Below are 18835 nucleotides of genomic sequence, written 5' to 3' on the forward strand. Positions count from 1 at the left end.
ATTTAGAAGAATGTCAGTAACCAGACAGTTTTTGGGTCCCAATGACTTCCATAGTAGGAAAAAAATATACTATGGAAGTCATTGGGACCCAAAAACTGTCTGGTTATATATGATGTATGAGTATGAGTATATGATGACAGAATTTTCATTTTAAAAGTGAACTTCTCCTTTAAGGGGATAGAATATACAGTTTGTACAGTATAAAAAGTCCCCACAAAGATAGTGAACTAGATATGTGTGAGTGTGTGTGTGTGTGTCGTCTCTTCCCACGAACCCTCCCCCGCCTCTCCGCTCGCACTGCCCAAAAAATGTGAAACCAAATCCGAGCAGCAGGTCACAGAGCCTAGTTATTTTAAAACCAATACTCAGCTACCTCGACAGGACCATGGAAGTAACGCGGAACGGGCAGTTTAAAGAAACAATCGTCGCCTTGAGAGATACAGAGTAAAATGAGTGAGCGCCACTACGCTGGTTTAATGTGTATTGTTGTTTGGCTGCTCGTGCGTCTCCAATGTCTCTGCCCGTAGTTCTGCCTGGATCTTGTTGTCGTTTATCAGGGGCTGCTCTGGCCCATCAGTTCGCTAACGCCTCTTACAGAAGTCGCAGCCGCTGTGTGTCCGCTCTCCCGGCCCGTATGTCTGGATCGCAGACGCGGATCACCCCGGCGCTGCTGCCCGCTCGCCCTCTGCTGTCCCTCGGCTTGCTGCAGCTGGTTCTCGGCTGCTCCATGGTGGCGCTCTCTTTCGGGGCTCTGTCCCTTAGCAACTCGCCCCCTATTAGAAACTCCTGTCCGTTTTGGGCCGGCTCTTCTGTGAGTATTAGATTACTGGCCATAATCAGAGGTGCTAATGTTTTTATTTTACACCACATAAGCATGCTACAGTACAGATATTAAAATGTTTGCTTGGTAATGTCACTGTGTTTGTCTACAGCTTTTAATTGATTCATTACAAACGAACAGGTATAAGGAAGTTTTATTGCGGTCTAATGTGTTTCCAATGTAGTCTGATACAGAAACGTGGTGCTACACTTTTAGTTCAGCCTATTTTCTATATGCTATATAGTTTACCAATAATTCACTATGATGAAAGATATCTGTTAATGTTGTAAATTAGTTATTAGTTAGACTTAACTAAGTTGGCCACTTATGTGCAGTTGTTGCTTCAAGGAAATATTTCTACCTGATCTGTCCATTTCTTTTATTGGTGTAACCCTATGTTGTTAGGCTGATTCAGAAATAATAATTTAAATCCAATCAAATTAAATAAATTAGTAATATATTATATTAAATAATAAATCATTTAACTGGAATTTCTTAAGTTGTCAAATCTTTAGAAACTAGTGCCAAGTTTTTCCCTCAAAAGTGCAAATTACAATATTATTTCCCATATTTAAGTATGGTTTACATTTGTGGTCATTGGCAGGAGCTGAGTGAACTCGTCAGTGAATTCATGGTTGAGTGTGAATCTCTTTTACTGCTTAACACTCTATAGTGAGATACTGTTTTTAAGTAAAGCTGCCATATTATGCATACCACACACTTAAAAAAAACTTCTTTTGGCATGCAAACAAAAGTTAAATAACAAGATCTAATGTTTGCTTATTAATGCGTTTGAATTTGAAATTCATTATTGATGAAGAAAATCAAGAAATGTTAACTCTAAAACCTCAAGTAAAAAATCTGAAATAATTGTGTCATTTACCAACGATGTAAATAAAGATATTATAACAATGCTGAAATCACTGTCAAGTTGATTGTCTTATTAAATAATATATTTATTAATATTGATTGATTGATTAATTAATTATTAAATACATTTTTTATAAGTTACCTGACAAAACATTTTACACTTTTTTAATATGTATGAAAAGAAATGAGCTAAACACAGGATCTGCTCAGCTGAAATGGCAGTCCCACATCATTCAGTGTAATCGACAGGAAGTGGCAGGGTTAGAGGAAACGCAAGAGAGCCGAGAATGGACAATAGTATTTGAGTGAGGCTGCTGGCTAACACCACACTGAATGAGATGAGTCATTGAAAGTGCTGAAGGCCCTTTTGAGAGTGTACATCATGTGATAATGGGTTCATTATCAGTTAACCTGTCTGTGAGTGTTTGCCTCTTCACTGAAAGTACTGTTTGTTTTCTGCAGGTCATCCTCTCTGGGCTTATAGGACTAACCACATGGAAACGGCCAATGCTACTATTGGTGTGTGTGTTTTGCCAATCTAAGACTGATGGTATTTAAGGCGGCAGTTTTTGTGTTCCCTTTTGAATAAGCAGATCCCACTTGAAAGTGGTTATATGATGTTTACTACACAGAATGAATCCTGTATTGATCTGAACATATGTTTTCAGGGTTAATCTTCTGTATGCACATGTCCTTATGTTAAAGGCAGTTGTTAGGCCCTTAAATGACTCCTTAAAGAGGATCTGTGCACTCCAGACATTCAGTTAAGACATTCAGTTAATTAAGTCTCAAGCCGACCATCAGCTTCTTCTTGTTGCCATTCATACACACTACTATTCAAAAGTTTAGGGTCAGTAAGATTCTTGGATGCATTAAATGCTGTTCTTTTGAACGTTCTATTCATATAATAAGAAATGTTTGGTGGAGCAGCAGATCAGCATATTAGAATGATTTCTGAAGGATCATGTGACACTAAAGACTGGAGTAATGATGGTGAAAAGCATATTTGCCATCACAGGAACACTTTACATTTTAAAATACAATATATTCAAATAGTAAACAGTTATTTTAAATTATAATAATATTTTACAAGTGTTTCGATCAATTAAATGCAGCCATGGTGAGCATGAGACTTCTTTCAAATACATTAAAAAAAATCTCACTGACCCCAAACTTGTGAACACTAGTGCAAGTATCATTTGCTAAATCCAGATTTGGGCAGTAATATTATAATTGTCAAATAAAATGACCGACTGGTATTAATCTTTTTCTGTCTCTCACACAGGTAAATCTGTTTGTATTGCTGTCAGTGGTCTGTATCCTGCTAAACCTGGCTGGGTTCATCCTCTGCTGTCAGGGGGCTCAGCTGGTCTCCAGTACCATTAACTGCCAGCTGGTGAGGAATCTGTGCACTTGGAAATGTGCTGTGTTTGAGATAATAACATTACAATGTCAAATGACTCATGTATTGATGATTGTGTTCAAGAACCTAGATGCAAAATATAAATAGAATCACAAATTGAAGTGGGGTAACACTTAAGATACATATTAGGGCAACACAGAGCTACACAAACTATACTACATAAACTAATAAATAACATTCGTTGGGTAACACTTTATTTTACAGTGGCATTGTTACATAATTATGTTACATGTTTACTATAGTAATAACTATAAATTTTGCATAATTACATGCAACTAAACCTGAACCAAACCCTAATCCTAATTCTAACCCTGTAGTAAGTGCATGTAGTTACTTAATATTACTCAGTACTTAAATGTCTAATTACACTGTAACAACGACACCTTAAAATAAAGTGTAACCATTCGTTGTAGTGTTACAGCAAAGAGGAGTTAGTGTACTAAGCCTGCAACATTTGTATTACAGACACGAAAGATAACTCAAATTGTGCAGAAAAAATTTGTATTCTGACTAGAATATCAGAGAGACTTGTGGCTAGGCTTTTTTTTTTTTTAGACCAATTACATATTTGTAAACAACTACATAGCAACCACCTAGGCAACCTCATTACAAATACCCAGAACACATTATGGAAAAAAGCACATCTGTACAGACCTGATTCAGACCATCTGTCATCTGTACCATGCGTATAGAACCGAAGTTTGTCCAAGTCAAAGAGAGCCCTGACATTGAGAGTCAAATCAGGTTCCAGCTTTCCTTGGATTTGAATTAGGTTTTGGGCTGCTGTCATTTCCAGGATAGGAAGGCTGTTCTTTTATCATTTCCACTTGTCATGAAAATATCCCTGCCATATTCGTGAGCTCATATCTTTGAGCTGTTATCGCATGCAGATCAAAAGACTGTCAAATGTAGAAGACAAGTGCCTGGAAACTTCATCCTCAGTCTCCTACTTTGAATCCAAGCAGTTCTTTAAGTATTACTATATTATGTCATCAGACAACAATGAGAACCAAACATACAGTTTCTCTCAGTCGCTTTGGTGCATTTCTCACATCACTATTTACATTTGCACAACAGTTAGTTCAACCTCCACAACATTTAGTCATTTGTGCACATCATAGTAGCAGTTTCTCATTCCTTCCAACAAATTGCAAATGCTTTTGGACATGCATCAGTTGCTTTCATACAACTCTCTGCTGTTTTATAACATTATCATTTGCTTATGTCATGTCAGTCAAAATTAACTATACTTGTGAATGCTGAATAGTCACTCCATATAAAACTAATAGTCCTCATTTCATTGCTTGAGTCATTACATACAAAAATGTTGAACTAGTTGTCAAAATCTGTCAAGCAAATTTTACACATTTTTTTAAATCTTTTTTTCCCTGAAAATGTCTCCTAAATTGAACAATTTCTCTCAGGTGAATCTCAGCTTTCACTGATGAGGATGTGCATGAATGATTACAGTACTATGTATGTTCAGTTCCAATATGTACTGCAGTATTGTGTACAGTTGTGCACAGCTCTACCCAAAGGGAGTTTATGTTTGTTGTAAATAAGGGTGTATTTTTTCTTTTGCACAATGCTGTGAACAAATTAGAATTGCAAAGAGCATATGCAGTAAAAATGTGAAACATATTCAGTGTCTTGTACTCAGTTACCTCACTAAATACAGTAATGTGTAACTTTACTGTATTTTTCAAATGGCTGTGCAAATAGTATATAGTGCTGTCTTGAGCATTTTCAGGTAGTGTCACCAAGATCTGACTTTTTTGCATTGGAAAACATTTACAGAGTAAACTGTCATAATGAAAACGTGACAAAGCCATTTGACTATCTTGTTCAAAACAATGGTGTCAGGACTTTTCATTTTGATGACACTGACACTTTCATTGACATGAATACTTGCTTTTGAGGAATGAGCTATCCATTTTGAGCAAGTGACACGCTTTTGCAGGTTATCAACTAGGTTTTGCAGTTTGTACTAATTGTTTTGAGAACTGCATTAACTGTTGTGCAAATGTAAATTGTGATGTGAGAAATGCACCAAAGCGACTGAGAAAAACTGTAATAAATGTGTTTCTGTGTTTCAGAGTGAGCAGGGCGATCTCTGTTACTGTTGTGCAGAAACACCGAGCAATCAGTGCAAAGAGGACAAGCTGATTAAGATCTACGCAGGTCATGCATGTGGCACAATGAGAATCCTGCTCAAGGTGTGTGTTCATTTTTGTACATTTTTAGATAGATAGATATATAGATAGATAGACAGACAGACAGATGAATAGACGGATAGATAGACAGATAGATAGATAGATAGATAGTGGAAATTCTTAATACGAATACAACCTACTTAATCTGACTTCTTCACCACTTATTGTTTAAATAATAACTACAGTGTCTCGAGGTAATTCCCTGAATTACCTGAATACTTACAAAACAATACAATAGTTCCCTGAAATAAGGTGACGGCGTCCCGTCAAGAAGCTACTATCACTACCTCAATCACACATGAGCACACAGGTCTTTAGCATCTATACACTCTTACCGTCCTTCTCAGGTGTACGCTGGTCCGACACAGGATCATTAATACTAACTCAGAGTGGCTCTATAGTCTTCCAACACGATCACTGTCTCTGCGGTGGTCTTTTGACTGTAGAATCTTTAGTACTTCTATTCCTCAGCTGCGCAGCAAATATCTGACATGACTCTCAGGTTGATCTTTGTAGAAAAGTTTTATTCACGGCCGGGAGATCACTGGCCAGTGGCCACAGCAACCAAGTAAGTCTCCTGAATAGAAAGAAACATGTACATTTATATCATACAGTTGAGTAAAATCAATGTCACTCAAGTCTTCTTCACTGTGATTTGTTCTGGTGATTGGTTTGTAATGATCTGAGCTAGTCATATGACTGTTAGTTCTACTGTGTTAAGCACTTTTTGGCTAAGTCTATATGGCCTTTGACCTGAACATCCTTAGTCAGCATTTCTCTGTACATTTAATGTTGAAAATACCCATTACATAAAATATTTCTATCACAATAGACAGACAGACAGATAGACAAATGACAGACATACATATACAGAGTGGGCCATTTATATGGATACACCGTAATAACATGGGAATGGTTGGTGATATTAAAGTCCTGTTTGTGGCACATTAGTATATGTGAGGGGGCAAACTCCTCAAGATAGGTGTTGACCATGGTGGCCACTAATGTGCCACAAACAGGACTTTAATATCACCAACCATTCCCATGTTATTACGGTGTATCCATATAAATGGCCCACCCTGTAGATAGATTGATAGATTTACATTTTATGCATTTGGCAGACACTTTTATCCAAAGTGACTTGCATTGCATTTCAAGGTACACATTTTTTAATTTTGGAAGGAAGGAAGGGAGGGAGGGTGGATGGATGGATGGATGGATGAATGGATAGATATACACTCATCAGCCACTTTATAGGTTCACAGGTGGATGGATGGATGGATGGATGGAAGGATGGATGGATAGATAGATATACACTCATCAGCCACTTTATTAGGTACACGGATGGACGGACGGATGGATGGATAGATAGATATACACTCATCAGCCACTTTATTAGGTACACGGATGGACGGACGGACGGACGGATGGACGGACGGATGGATGGATAGATATACACTCATCAGCCACTTTATTAGGTACACCTTGCCTTAAATGTATGCGTGGCATACATTTAACAAGGTGCTGGAAACATTCCTCAGAGATTTTGGTCCATATTGACATGATAGCCTCACGCAGATGCTGCAGATTTGTCGGCTGCACATCCATGATGCAAATCTCCCATTCGACCACATCCTAAAGTTGCTCTATTGGATTGAGATCTGGTGACTGAGGAGTCAGTTTCAGTATAGTCATGTTTAAGAAACCCAGCTGAGATGATTTGAGCTTCGTGACATGGTGTGTTATCCTGCTGGAAGTAGCCATCAGAAGATGAAAACTCCAGTAGATCAGCAGTTTGTGAAACTCAGACCAGCCTGTCTGGCACCAACAACCATGGCACGCTCAAAGTCTCTTAAATCACCTTTCTTCCCCATTCTGATGCTCAGTTAGAACTTCTGCAGATCATCTTTACCTAAATGCATTGAGTTGCTGCCATGTGATTGGCTGATTAGATTAGATATGTGTTAACATGAAGTTGAACAGGTGTACCTAAAAAAGAAGACAGATGTAAGATATAAGAGACGTCAAACAGGCATATAGGAAACCATTTATTTGGGAAATGGGGAATAAGCAGTTTGGTATAATTAGGTCAGGTTAGGAAAAATATTTGACTTCAGAATGCCATAACAGACCAATGAAAATGAAGTGTTCCAGAGAGCCTTGTACAGTAGATTCAGATGTCATTGAGTTTTCTCTCTTCCAGAAAGTGCTCTTTGCATTGTGTGCGCTGAATGCTTTGGCCACAGCTGTGTGTCTGGTGGCTGCTGCGCTCAGATATCTCCAGATCTTCTCAACCAGACGACCCTGCATGGTGAGATAAATCATTTTACAGAAAATCTAAATAAGAAAAAAAAAATACAAATATGTATATATATTCCAATAATTTAATTCTTGGTCAGTGTGTGGCATAGATTATTAAGACTGTTTAGACATGTTGTGTCAGATTTTTCTAAGCCCTGGTCATGTGATTATGATGGTCTTTGGCAGGAAGAGGCCAGGCCTGTCCCAGAGGAAGTGGATGAGCAGACTCATCTTCCTGACCCAGATGAATTTGTAGCCCCTGCACCTCCTCCTTCATACTTCTCCACCTTCTACTCTTACACCCCTCGTCTGGCTCGGAGGTAAAATATGATTTAATTGAATTATTATTATTACTGAATCAACCTGACTGTATTGGGTTTATTTTTTAATGACACATAAATTAATCTATACTTTTTATTTGATGAATTATACTACTTTATTTAAAATGAAACGAAATAAAACGTAAACCTTTGGAATAATCATAATTAAATATAAAACACATAATATATCATTTGCATAAGTAATATGAATAATGTACAACATACACTATCGTTCAAAAGTTTGGTAAGATTTATAATGTCCTTGAAAGAAGTCTCGTATCCTCAATAAATCAAACTTATTGATTGATTAATTAATTAATTAATCAATTAATTAATTAATTAACCAGAACTGATTTGTTCTGGTGATTGGTTTGTAATGATCTAGCTTAGATTCTAAGCTAATCATATGGCTGTTAGTTCTACTGTGTTAAGCACTTTTTTTTAAGTCTCGTATCCTCAATAAATCAAACTTAGGTGACAAATATAGGTCTCCTTTATTAAGTGGTCAGAAACTTGTAAATAACTCATGAACGAATAAAGTTACGTTGAAACCAAGCACACCATTGTTTTTCTTGTGACATTACCAATAAGTTTGATGTGTCACATGGCCCTCTTCCTATTGAAAAAACAAAAGTTGTATCCAAGATGGCCGACTTCTAAATGGCCACCATGGTCACCACCCATCTTGAGGAGTTTGCCCCCTCACATATACTAATGTGCCACAAACAGGACTTTAATATCACCAACCATTCCCATGTTATTACGGTGTATCCATATAAATGGCCCACCCTGTACACTACGATTCAAAAGTTAGTTAAAAAAACAATTTTGCATTTTGATCAAAAATACAGTAAAAACTGTAATTTTATGAAATATTTTTTACAATTTCTGTTTAATATATTGCATTTTAAAAAGTAATTTATTCCTGTGATATCAAAGCAAATCAATATTTTCATCATCATTACTCCAGTCTTCAATGTCACATGATCCTTCAGAAATCGTTCTAATATGCTCAAGAAACATTTTTATTATTATTATCAGTATTGAAAACAGTTGTGCTACTTATAATATTTTGTGGAAAGCACTTTTTCAGGATGAATAGAAAGTTCAAAAGAACAGCATTTATTTAAAATAGAGTTTGTAACATTATTATAAATATTTTTACTGTCTCTTTTGGTCAATTTAATGTGTCCTTGCTGAATATTAATTCCATTCAATAAACTTTTAAACGGTAATGTGTGTAAATGTAAACTAATCAGGTGAAATATCTATTAAGGTAACATCTGCACAATTTCACTTTTTACAGTATACAGTATTTTAAAATCTTTCAAGCATTCCATGATCCTGCTGAAGTATTAGAGTCACACACACACACACACACTTGCACAGATGTGCACTTTGATCTTGAATTCTTAACCAAAAATACGGCAGGATTTATCAGATTTGTGAGTGGGTGGCTCAGTTTTTGGCAGGCAACCAAAATATTTTGGCAACCTAAAACAGGATTAAAGTTTGTGTGTGGGAAAGCATGATATACTCCTGTTTCATTGGATGTCCTGATCAAACACTAATGGGTGTATATCTTCAATGTTTACTGTCGTTATATTTTCTCATGGCTTGTTTACAGTGTAAATGTGTGTGTGTTTTGACAGGATGTTTGGTGACGGTATGATTCCCCTTCCTCATATATACGGTGCCAGAATTAAAGGAGTGGAGGTGTTCTGTCCTCTAGACCCTCCTCCACCTTATGAAGCTGTTGCACCGCAGCCAGCAGCTCAGGTACTGATTCATATAGTGATCATATGCCATCTGCTATCGCATAATCATCTCTGTGATGAAAGTCAAAAGGCAGTTAGCATTTACAGCATTTATTCATGATAGCATTTCACCTTACTGACCTCATTTCAGCAAACATGGTACCGTGTCCTGGTCCGGCAGGCTTACATTGGCAACAGCTCAATCAAATACAGTCCTTGTCCGCTCACTGACCTTCTGTATTTATATCAGGCCCAGAATACTGAGGTGCAAATGACCGATCTGACCGAGGTCCTCACAGAGAATGCAGAGACGGAGACGCCTAGTGATGGTATGAACTAGTTGTATTTTTGCATATAGACCTGTTGAGAGGAGCAGTATAGATAAACATTGACATTACTGACTTAAAGGGATAGTTCACCCAAACATGAAAATTAGCCCATGGTTTACTCACTCTCAAGTCATCCTAGGTCTATATGACATTCTTCTTTCAGACGAATACAATACGGTGTTATATTAAATGTCCTGGCTCTTCCAAGCTTTATAGAGGCAGTGAATGGCTGATGTTCATAAAAGTGCATCCATCCATCATAAAAGTGCCCCACACTGCTCTGGGGGGTTAATAAAGGCCTTCTGAAGTGATAAATATTCATATTTAACATGTTACAAAGTAAAATTCTAGCTTCCGCCCGAACAAACATATGCAGTCTACTCACGCCTAAAGCGCAACTTACGCAACTTGTGACGTCGGAAGTAGCGTAGTGCGTCATGGCGTAGTGTAAATATCAGCAGTGCGTCACATTACTCGCGCTTAGACTTAAGTCGAATCCGTTTGGCCGGAAGCTAGTTATTTTACTTTAGAAAGTTTTAAATATGAATATTTTTCTTACACAAACACATCGCTTCACTTCAGAAGGCCTTTATTAACCCCCGCAGAGCCATGTGGAGCACTTTTATGATGGATGGATGCACTTTTATGGACATCAAAACAGAAACAGCCATTCACTGCCATTATAAAGCTTGGAAGAGCCAGGACATTTTTTTTTATATATCTCTGATTGTGTTCATCTGAAAGAAAAATGTCATACACAACTAGGATGACTTGAGGGTGAGTAAATCATGGGCTAATTTTCATTTTTGGGTGAACTATCCCTTTAAGGACCACACCAAGGACTATAACTATAACATTAATGTTAAAGACATAGTTCTAAAAATCGTTCTAAATGTAAAAGAGTAGGAGAGTCCACACCATGACTGTAACGATAATGGGACAGAGAAACAATATCATTGAAAGCAGTTTCAGAATGAATTTTTCCAGCTGATGAATGATTAAAACATTGACAGCCAATCAGAATCCATCCTGAGCATTTAATGCGACAGACAACAAAACTGAGGCACTAATATAGTTATCGTTAACTTATAGTTATAATTATAGTTATCGTTCATGGTGTGAACGGGCCTTTACAGTTGTCTCTGAACATTAGACAGTTCACCTTTTAAAACATTGCAAGTTAGGTGTAATGGTGTTATAATCAACAAATAGAAAATTCCCTTTTGAAAATCTGGAGCTGCTACGTGAGGGTGTTATTGATACCGCTTCTATGAATCCAGTGCCTCTGGTACTCTATATTTAATCAAGATGCTCACAGAGTATCACAGTACCAGTCCATAATTATGTCATCTGTGTATTAAAGGAAGTGTATTTTAGTGGCGTCAGTTGTATGTCCAGTGTTCCTTGGTGAGGGATTTATTTTTCTTTTTATAGCTGTCTGTATCCTTCAACACATTCAAAGATAGCACGACATGCTTTTAATGATCCTTCACGGGTTACTATTCAGACGGGGGCCACTTTTCAAAAATGTTCTAATTTCACACAGAATTTTTTATTACCAATTATATTATCAGCATAACAATTTGAAACGGAATTGAAGATGAATTTGGTTTAATGGCAGCAGAACTTGAACGGCATGACCTTCACGTGCTTGTCGTTTCCAGATTTAAAAGGGAATTTTTAAAAAGAAATAAATGTTTTATTCAGCAAGGATGCATTCAATTGACCAAAAGTGAATTGAACTTTCAATTCATCAATTCTGATTCTTCATGTGACTTAAGACTGGAATAATGGCTGCTGGAAATTCAGCTTTGCATCACAGGAATAAATTACATTTCATAATTTTTACTGTATTTTTAATCAAATAAATGCAGACTTCTTTCAAAAAGATTAAGATAGATTGGTATATTTTAGATATTGTTATTTGTTATGAAGTAACATGATGTTACATCTCTTGATTTAGACAGCACAACTCTTAAAATGGTCTACTTTATAGACTAGGTTTGTTTTGGCCAGATTCGTCTTTTTATGGATTTAACCAAGCAGCTACTGACACAGAACAGACATATATAGACTAGAAAAACAAGAAAGACTTCAGAACAAATGATGTTTACTTTTTTTTATGTAGTTTGTTTGCATGTTTTAATCAGACCGGAGCTGTCAGACGGCCATATTGAGCCCCACACCCCCGATACAGTCCTCACAGCCTCACAGCACAGTCTCCAACAGCAGAAAACCCCACAGACCTCGCCTCCGCAGGTCCAACAGCGACCCCGTCCTGCTAGACCTGACCGCCAAAGGTAAGGGAAGGAATCCTCAAAATGGCCTGGTTGGTCAATTGCGACAGTCTAGTCAGATATATATATATACAGTAGTCAACATTTGAAGTGGATCAAAACCTTTCATCAAAGTTATACTTTGAATTTTGAACAATACCCGTTCTTGTCTTAGGACAACTTTGATTAACTTTTTTGATCCACTTCAAATGTTGACTACTGTATATATATTTTACCTATATTATATTTTCCATAAAAGGTCGAAGAGCAGACACTGACACAATTCTTTATAATTAGTTTTATGAACACTGGCTTCTCTCCAATTACAGATGGAGGTCTCTTTTTACTCGGTGTGTGTATCCAAAGCAGAGTACTGGTCTGATAGTAAATCTAGAGGAACTATACCTGTCAGTGGTTACTTTAAACCCTTCTTTAAATATAGGACTCTCAGTGTTACTGATGAGGGGGAGAAGAGGGCGATTAAATACACGGCCATAAATCGACTTCCCCATTTTTTCAAGTTTCTTCTTCAAGAAATCTCTCACACACATCTGTCTGATGTAGGATTAACGGTTTATGAAGTGTTTATGCTTTTCCAGTTCCTGTACAACTGAAAACTGAAACTGGTCTTGGCCGTTATACCAACTCCAACTGGCTTAGATGCATACATTTCTGTTTAACTTGGTCAAATAGAGCAGTTCAGTTTCTTGTCCTAAACCCTATACGAGAATTATGATTTTTGAGCCTCAGTGATTTTGAATGTGTTTTTGAAATAGCAGTTTTAATTTATGAGTACAGAATAGCCTGTGGCTAGTTAATATTACTTGAAGAGACTTGATGCTTTGTCCTACTACTGAAATTACACACATTCTCAGCTTAAATGTGAATGTTCAGGATTCCCTGCGCTCTCAGGCAAAATAAAAGCTTGATGGTTTAATGTTTGAAAATTGTGATGAATATTAGCATTTTAATGATTATGTTTCTTAAGGCGAGACACTACAGACAAAAACTGTAAAAATCTAATTTTAGATTTTGGGCTTTTTGGCTTTTCATAAAGTGTTTTTTCAGACTAGTGGAAAGAAAAAATCAAAAATACACTTTTAACTGTATCTTTTAGAGCACTTTATCTATTTGCGCCTGCAGATTTCAGTTACAGTATATATCTTTACCTTTAATCTTTACCATTTTCTCAAAATGTTTTTTTTCCTCCTACACTGAGCCTGAAATCTCTGCTTCAGTAGCACTTACATACACCAAACTTTACAGTTTTATTCTTATCTTCATTCTGAAGGTTTTTACTGAGGGGTTTGTTCATATATAATTTTCCTGATTTTATACAAAATTTTATTCCTAAGAAAATTGTGAAAATAGAGATATCCAAAATCCCCTCTGTAAAAACCTTTGACTCTAATATATAAAAAAAATAAAACAAGTATTTTGAACCTGACTTCATCCAATGGTCAGATTTTTGTTATGCAAATTAGTGCATATTTAATTAGATAACGTTTCATTTGCATATTTAAACAACATTTCAGAAAACTTGTAATACAAGTAGCTTTTTTTTGTTGCAATTATTAATGTAATCAATCAACTCTTGAAGTGTGGTGATATCTATTAGTTATTTTTTTACCCTATTCACCTGGGGTGTATTGCCTTAAATACTCAATTAATCTTTTTTACAGGGAAATATTACAATAGTAATATTTCCTTTTTAATATTTTTATTGAATAATAATCATTTACAAAATTAAATAATTAGTTACATGAATGTAAATATGAATCTAATAGTAACATACATAATAATAATAATAATAATATATTGATGATAATAATAATAATCATTTTTATTGTATCAATATATAATCAAAAGATTTGGCCAAATTGTGCAGCCCTACAAACAAGTATAGCATTTTTGTGTGAGAAATTGCTATTAGATTTCCCCCGTCAAATTGTGTAGCTCTGCTTGAAAGCATCGTGTGCTTTAAAAAAGTGAAATGAGTTTTCATCTCCAATGAGTTTACATAATTTTACACATTTTTGTCAAAAACATGCAGGGGTAAATATGTCATTGTGCTATTGGTTTCTCTCTCTCTCTCATAGTAATGAGTTGTGAAGCCGCTACACAGACAGAATTAGGCCCGGCGTCAGCGACAGGAACAGAGCGTGGGACGGTTACGCTACGACGGGGCCGTGGCAAACGGAAGCCTCGTCCCAACTCCATGGTGGACTACCAGAACTATAGAGACACAAAACTGCTGGTGGCACGTTTTCTGGAGCAGTCCTCATGCAGCTTGACCCCTGAGGTACAGGAGCTGGTCAACAGCATCAAAACCGTCCTGCGCTCTGATGAGGAACACATGGAGGAGGCCGTTCGCTGTGCCAGCTTCATCGACCAGGCAAGACACACACAAAAAAACGCATAGAATTGCGCGTATTGCTTAGAGCACGTGCTCTGACACATTTAGCTTTGGTGCTCAAGTGGGTGATTTGAGTTTGAATCCTGCTCGTGACATTTTACAGGGATAGTTTCATAGATTTTTTTATCATTTACTCACCCTCAAGTTTAAGTTTATTTCTTCTGCTGAACACAAAAAGGAGATTTTTTGAAGAATATGGGTAACCAAATAGTTGATGAGCCCCATTGACTTCCATAGTAGAAAAAAAAAAAATACTATGGAAGTCAATGGGGCCCTTCAACTGTTGAATAAATGATGACAGAATTTTCATTTTTGGGTGAACTATCCCTTTAACCCTGTAAAGCCTGACATATGAAATAGTTGGAACAGTTTATTGAACCTTTAGACAAAATCCAAATGTATCTTATGTATTTTTGTTGTTGTTATTTAGTATCATATTTGATACATCAGGCTGTTAGGCTCATATAATACAGGTGAATATGGAGCTCATACTTGAGTAAGGGAAAACACCTCTAATTCATCGAGGCCCAAACTGTGCAAAAATATGCAATTTGGTGCAGTTGCTGGTATTTCTATAGCCAAAATTCTGATTGCTTATAAAGTAAATCAATGAGATCTTTAAAACAGTACAGCATTAGCAGACTACTTACATAATGCATATAAATACAATTTTTACTCTATATCTCCCAATAATATGTCTTGTAAGATGATATTTAACTGCTTTAGTTTTAAACTATTTATTTATTAACTATGGGGGCAAAACATATAATGCAATACAATACAACAACGATTGAGAAATGTACAAATAAACATTCCTCAAAGGCCTGATGTATCATATTTGATACTCACGTTGATTTTTCTAAATAATTGCGTGTGGATAATCTAGTTGCAAGTGTTTATCTTGAAATATTGCTAACAATATAAAAGTATTTCCGTTTAATTTATAAAAACCAGTAAAGATTTCACAGCAAAGTGGCACAATCTGATGGGGGATGTTTTTACAGTTATATTAAAAGGCCTTTTACTTGCTAAAAAAGTACAAACTATCAATCTGACGACAGAAGGCACGAAGTAGATTTAGTTTTTTCAGCAATGTTTTGATCATTAGAAATGAGCACATCTTATATAATACAGTAGGCTTTGTAAGATGAATATCCCATTCAGCCATTTTTGTTCTTATGATTTCCTGTCCTCTCAGAGATCATTTTCATTAATGTTTCCAGGCCATCACAGTTTCAGAGGTTGCACCAGCCCGATCGGCGCAGACGGAGATCCCCTCCAACACGCTTCCGCTGCGCAAACGTCCGGGCATCCTTCACCTGCGCAGCTGTGGCGATCTCAGCTCCTTCACCTGCGCACAGCCGCACACAGGCACCCGTTCTCGGACTAATTCCAGGATGAGTTCTCGGGCAGGATCCCGCCGCCTGGAACAGGAACGGCCACACAGCCTTATAGGAGTCTTCCGAGAAACTGTCCTCTGAGCGACGTCTCAAACGGACTGGATACGCGAGGAAACAGACTCTGTCCCGGTCGGGTGAAGGTATAGTGAACACCACAACGTGACGGAAGCTAAGCTTTGTATAGAGTACAGATGATTTCACTTCATTTTCTGTTTTTGTTGTCAGTGTGTATACTGAATATTATTCATTTTTAACTTTACAGTTGGAATTCCAGCTGTTGCCTTTTTTTTTTTTTTTACGTGATTATAATATAACACTGGGGAGAAAAAAAACAACGTTTATTTACCAAAAGTCCATGTTCCTTATTTAAAAATGATTTAAAAATTGACTGTGTGAAAAATACAAGAATCATTATATTAAGACTCAAGAGAAACATTCAAATAGTATGGCTATATTTAGCTTATGTGATGTGGAGAATTACTCAATGCTGATTAAATCAGCATATTGTGAGGTAGAAAATGAATTTGAAACTTTTTTTTATGTTTTATTTTTATTTTACCATTCTGAACAATATTATTATTTCGGTCATACTTTAGTTTAGGGTTCAGCTCTCACTATTAACTATGACTTTTGCCTCGGTAAACTCCTGATTGCTGCTTTTTAATAGTAAGTAAGGTGGTTGTTAAGTTTTGGTATTGGGTAGGATTAAGGGATGTAGAATATGATCATGCAGAATAAGGCATTAATATGTGCTTTATAAGTACTAATAAACAGCCAATATCCTAGTAACATGCATGCTAATAAGCAACTATAGTTAACAGTGAGAATTGGACCATAAACTAAAATATGAGATGTTCTCAGAGATGTATTGTGCATTATTACTGAATATGAGGAGGCTCATCTGAATTGTATGGGTGAAACATGCTATCCAAATTCCTCCTGAATTAAACATGGTTTTAAAATCATTTGCCTTTTGTCGGGTTTTTTTTTATTCAATTGACATTGCAAGAGTGTAGAATAAACTTTAGTAACACTTTATTTTAAGGTACATAATTGCTCAAATAAGTACTGAGTATTAATTTGCTACATGTAGCCTACTTACTATAGAGTTGGGGTTAGGATTTGGTTTAGGGTTAGTTACTTGTAATTATGCATAATTTACTGTTATTACTATAGTTTGAACATGTAGTAACTACGTCATCTTAAAATAAAGTGTTACCTTAACTTCTCTAATTATATGCTGCGGTTTATAAGTTTCGGGTCAGTAAGATTTTTGGTTACGCTTTATTTTAAGAGTAATAATAATTTACTACATGTACTTACTATAGGGTTAGGGTGAGGGTTTGGTTTAAGGTTAGTTGCATGTAATTATGCATAATTTAGTTGTAACATGTAACGTGTAGCAATGACACTAAAATAAAGTGTTACCAGGTTAAAAAACAGAAAAATAAATGAATAGTTTTACTCAGTAAGGATGCATTAAATAGATCAAAAGTGACAAAAGAAATGTGTAATGTTATAAAAGTTTTATATTTCAAATAAATGGACTATCCATCAAAGAATCCTAAAAACTTTCACAAAAATGTTAAGCAGCACAACTATTTTCAACATTGATAATAATAAGAAATGTTTCTTGAGCATCAAATCATCATATTAGAATGATTTCTGAAGGATCATGTGACACTGAAGCCTGGAGTAATGATGCTGAAACTTCACAGGAATAAATTACATTTTCAAATATATTAAAGAGAAAACAGTTCTGTTAAATTGTACTAATATTTCACAATATTACTGTATTTTTTTTATCAAATAAATCCAGCCTTGGTGAGCGTAAGAACAGGAAACAGGAAAAAAAAAACTTACCGACCCCAAACTTTTGAACAGTAGTGTGTATTTGAGCACATTGCACAGCACATTGTCTCTTATTTGGGGGTAAATACACAACAGCTACCGTTTCGGATGACGACCAGGACCAGTAACTGAAAATCATGCTGACCGTGTGTGAGATGAAAGAGACATTCTAGTAATATACGCTCTCAGTAGTTGGTTTAATAGTGTAAATACTGTTACAAACATTCCTGCTATGGTAACGGAATGCGTCTAAATAGTTCAATCACAGAGAAGCTAGCAAATAAATAAACATTGCTATTGCTTTACAGAAAGTGTGTTTTTACTTTTAGACAATGACAAACATAGAATTGTAATTACATTCAGAGCAAGTGCATTATAAATACTAATCAAACCCACAGTTTCTTTTCTACTTCAGTACGAACCACACACTCTGCTGAGGCCTTGCATTCTACGGTCTCGAGGTGGGAATCCGTCGAATACTCTGCAAATCCAGGGTTACATATTACGTACTCATTTATCTCATACCTGGCGTCGTTAACGACACATTAAGCCACTTGTTTTGCTTCTCCATTATTAAATAATTAAATCCATCCCTCATTAAAGCTCGTACATTATTCTGAGGCGGACACAGAATGTCTTGTACTGTATAGTGCAGAAGTCTGGGACACTAGGTTGATGCGTTAATATTACAGCTCAAAAAACATAAACCGTCTAACTGTCACTGTTTCATTTCAGTGTAAAACTGGACAACATCTTTTACAATAAATATGGGAGGATGCTATGGTGGTAGCAGACCAATTACATTATCATGGCAAAAGTTAGCGTTATTCAGCCTGCGGATTTCAATCATGACGTGATG

At 36.3% G+C, this 18835-nt stretch overlaps 1 protein-coding gene across 1 annotated transcript; it reads left to right on the forward strand.

Moving 5' to 3' along the window:
- Positions 1-296: 296 nt before the first annotated feature.
- Positions 297-17090, forward strand: fam189a2 (family with sequence similarity 189 member A2). The gene is made up of 11 exons (XM_084414161.1): positions 297-811; positions 2153-2209; positions 2976-3086; positions 5210-5329; positions 7530-7637; positions 7814-7947; positions 9600-9726; positions 9955-10033; positions 12184-12333; positions 14409-14704; positions 15949-17090. The coding sequence occupies exons 1-11, from the start codon at positions 512-514 to the stop codon at positions 16204-16206; spliced, it is 1740 nt and encodes a 579-aa protein (XP_084270287.1). The 5' UTR covers positions 297-511; the 3' UTR covers positions 16207-17090.
- Positions 17091-18835: the final 1745 nt, after the last annotated feature.

Source organism: Rutilus rutilus, assembly GCF_951802725.1.
Source record: "Rutilus rutilus genome assembly, chromosome: 7".
NCBI classification, from domain to species: domain Eukaryota; kingdom Metazoa; phylum Chordata; class Actinopteri; order Cypriniformes; family Leuciscidae; genus Rutilus; species Rutilus rutilus.